The following is a 4,052-nucleotide window of genomic DNA, read 5'->3' as shown; positions in this document are numbered from 1 at the left end:
TCAGCCCTCCTATAATGTATATTTAAAAGAGAACGGGGTACCAGGGTCTATACTGTACTCAGTATCAGCATCTGACCTGGATTTTGGTGAAAACGCCAAAATCTCTTACTCTATACTGGACTCTAAAGTGCAGGACGTGTCTGTCTCATCTTATGTTTACATTAACTCAGATAACGGCAGCATCTACAGCATGCACTCGTTTGACTATGAGAAACTGAAGGTGTTTCAGATTCAGGTTCAGGCAAAGGACCAGGGCTCTCCGTCTCTCAGCAGCAACGCCACCGTCCATGTTTTTATCCTGGACCAGAATGACAATGCCCCCGCTGTTATTTACCCCTCCTCCGCTGCCCTGGGCTCCCTCTCTCACCAGAGGATGCCCCGCTCCGCTAAAGCGGGTCACCTGGTCACAAAGGTGACGGCCGTGGACGCTGACTCGGGCCATAACGCCTGGATCTCCTACAGACTGGCGGAGGCCACAGACGCCTCTCTGTTCACTGTCAATCTGTACACAGGGGAGGTGAGGACTAAACGCGCTGCGTCCGAGCAGGACGACTCCTCTCAGAGGCTGCTTATAGAGATCAAGGACGACGGGGAACCGGTCCAGTCCTCCACCGTCACGGTGTCCATCATGCTGGAGGACGGCCTCCATGAGCCCATCTTAGACCTCCGACAGAAAGCGGCCGAGCCAAGCAAGAAAACTGGGAGAATCACCCTTTATCTGATTCTCTCTCTGGCCTCGGTGTCCGTGCTGTCTCTGCTGACTTTTCTCATCTTAGCGGTTAAATGCATCAGGAACAGCAGAAGCAGCGGTAGTTGCTGCACGAGACGGAGCGACTGTGATGATTACAAGAACCCCAACAGAAACCTGCAGATACAACTCAATACTGACGGACCTATAAAGTACGTGGAGGTCCTGGGAGGAGACATGTTGTCTCAGAGTCAGTCCTTCAGGTCCTGTATGTCTCCGATGTCAGAGTACAGTGATTTCACTTTGATTAAACCCAGCAGCACCACTGACTTTAAGGAGGTGATCAGTGTCCTGGATGCGTCTTTACCCGACAGCACCTGGACCTTTGAGAGCCAGCAGGTGAGCAGAAAACAACCATTGATCTTAATAATTGAAAGAAAACATTGCTATGTTTATGTATTACAGGACATACTCGATCATAGCATAGTTTGTTGTGATAGTCAATCAACTGTGCAAACTAAAGATATATATCTGTCTGTCTGTCTGCAGTAGGCCATGGGTCGGTTGGTCTGCCTGTTTGCCCTCTTTCCTGTCTGTTTTCGTCGTTAGATTTCGCAATGTCTTTTTTAGATTTGATTTGAATGTGAGAAAATCTAAGCACTTTGCAATAAATGTATTCAGAGACGGTTAAAATAGTGACATGCATCAATGTAGTGTGCACACTCATTTTAACAATTCAGCACCATGAGACTGGACAGCGACTGTGAAATTTAGCCAGGATCATGTAACGTCAGAACAGTGTCGATTTATTTACTTTATGCAGTTATATTTACTTTAGATGATTGTTTATTATTTTTGTTGCGTCCACAGTATCTGTGATGAAAAATTTAATTTTATCTTTTAAATTACTTTGGGGCATTGATGGGAAAGTGTTTTTCATGTATCTTCTATGTTTGACACCTATGAGGCTTTCTCATGTATTTGACATTCAGTAATATTTGTCATCATCATTCCACATGAAAGCTTACAAAGGGTATAGATGCTGTCACTTTAAGAGTGTCGATCAGTTTCCCTCTCATTGGATGGTGGAAATGGATGTTGTGCACCAATAGGATTCAGAACTGTACAAAGCAATCTAGTCCCTGCCCCCATGCAGCCTTACCGCTGTAACACTTTGAATGCAAAGGGCTGGAGGAGGGAGACAGCTATGAGCTCACATTTTCTAAGATTTAAACATAAGAACTTTAGCTTACAGTCATGCTCAAACATTGTGGAAATGTTTCTTTGGGGATATTATCTACCATCATGGATTCCAACATCGTTATAAACATGATCTCGATTGGAATTAATGTGTTGTAACGGACCAAGGATAACAAAGAGAATGGGATACCGAGACTGGAGATGGCAGGCGCTTTGGTGGCATCATTTCTTTCTATTGTGGAGTACAATAAACGGACAAACACGTTACAGCATTCCGGAAGAACTGAAACAGGGCTCTGTGGTAGGAAATCTAGCCAAAGATCTTGGTTTGGGACTAACAGACATGTTTGACCGCAAGATGCGTGTCGCCTCTGAGGCTGGTGAGCAGTATTTCAGTGTGGATGCGGGGAAGGGCGAGCTGGTGGTGAATGACAGAATAGACAGAGAGGCTTTATGCGGACAAAGCGCCAGCTGTGTTCTACCTCTGCAAGTAGTTGTTGAAAATCCTTTGCAGTCGCATCGAATTGAAGTGGAAATAAGAGACACAAATGACAATTCTCCTAGTTTTCTTACACAGGAGATTAATCTTAAAATACCAGAATCAGTTGCAATTGGCAAACGCTTTCCTCTAGAGAGCGCGGAGGACCCTGATGTTGGAAGCAATTCTTTGAAAACTTACTCTCTAAGCAAAAACGAGTATTTTTCTCTAAAATTTAAAGACACTAAAAATGGTAAAGCTGTCCCAGAACTAGTGTTAGAAAAGCCATTAGACCGGGAAAAGAATGCACTCCATCAGCTGCTGCTGACAGCATTAGACGGGGGAAACCCGGTCAAATCGGGAACCTGTAAGATTATCATTACAGTACTTGATAATAACGACAATTTTCCATTATTCAATGAAAACGAGTACAAAGTGTCTTTAAAAGAGAACAGCACCAAAGGAACATTTGTGATTAAACTGACAGCTACAGATGCCGATGATGGTCTCAATGGTGAAGTTAAATATTCTTTCGGGTCCCGCACTCCAGACTTTGTGCTATCAACATTTGAAATCAATGATATCACAGGAGAAATTGTATTAAAAGGAGCATTAGATTATGAGACTTCTAAATCATACCTCATCGATATAACTGCTAAAGACAAAGGCACTCCAGAAATGGAGGGCCACTGTCGTGTACAGTTGGACATAGAGGACATAAATGATAATGCTCCAGAAATTGTGCTTACTTCAAAACCCAGTCCTGTACGCGAGGACGCACCAAGTGGCACAGTTGTGGCTTTGATCAGTTCACGAGACGTTGACTCTGGTGATAATGGTAAAGTGAAGTTACAGCTTCCCAAACGTTCTCCTTTCACTCTGAAACCATCGTTCTCTAATAATTACGAACTGGTTACCAGTGGTGCTTTAGACCGAGAGAGTTTCTCAGAGTATAATATTGAGATAACAGCCACTGATTCAGGCTCTCCTCCTCTCTCTAGTAAGAAAATTATACCAGTCAGCATCACTGATGTGAATGACAACCCTCCTGTATTCACTCAGCCCTCCTATAATGTATATTTAAAAGAGAACGGGGTACCAGGGTCTATACTGTACTCAGTATCAGCATCTGACCTGGATTTTGGTGAAAACGCCAAAATCTCTTACTCTATACTGGACTCTAAAGTGCAGGACGTGTCTGTCTCATCTTATGTTTACATTAACTCAGATAACGGCAGCATCTACAGCATGCACTCGTTTGACTATGAGAAACTGAAGGTGTTTCAGATTCAGGTTCAGGCAAAGGACCAGGGCTCTCCGTCTCTCAGCAGCAACGCCACTGTCCATGTTTTTATCCTGGACCAGAATGACAATGCCCCCGCTGTTATTTACCCCTCCTCCGCTGCCCTGGGCTCCCTCTCTCACCAGAGGATGCCCCGCTCCGCTAAAGCGGGTCACCTGGTCACAAAGGTGACGGCCGTGGACGCTGACTCGGGCCATAACGCCTGGATCTCCTACAGACTGGCGGAGGCCACAGACGCCTCTCTGTTCACTGTCAATCTGTACACAGGGGAGGTGAGGACTAAACGCGCTGCGTCCGAGCAGGACGACTCCTCTCAGAGGCTGCTTATAGAGATCAAGGACGACGGGGAACCGGTCCAGTCCTCCACCGTCACGGTGTCCATC

At 45.3% G+C, this 4,052-nt stretch overlaps 1 protein-coding gene across 1 annotated transcript; it reads left to right on the top strand.

The window, feature by feature from the left end:
- Positions 1–2,036: 2,036 nt before the first annotated feature.
- LOC123965227 (protocadherin gamma-C5-like) lies at positions 2,037–4,049 on the top strand (the record flags this gene model as incomplete). The annotated part of the gene is made up of 1 exon (XM_046041802.1): positions 2,037–4,049. A coding segment is annotated over exon 1 (2,013 nt), but the record flags the coding sequence as incomplete, so codon positions are not given.
- Between the last annotated feature and the right edge of the window lie 3 nt (positions 4,050–4,052).

This window comes from Micropterus dolomieu, unplaced genomic scaffold, assembly GCF_021292245.1.
Source record: "Micropterus dolomieu isolate WLL.071019.BEF.003 ecotype Adirondacks unplaced genomic scaffold, ASM2129224v1 contig_8905, whole genome shotgun sequence".
Lineage (NCBI taxonomy): Eukaryota > Metazoa > Chordata > Actinopteri > Centrarchiformes > Centrarchidae > Micropterus > Micropterus dolomieu.
Note: the sequence above shows the minus strand (reverse complement) of the source record. Positions and strands in the feature narration are given on the sequence as shown.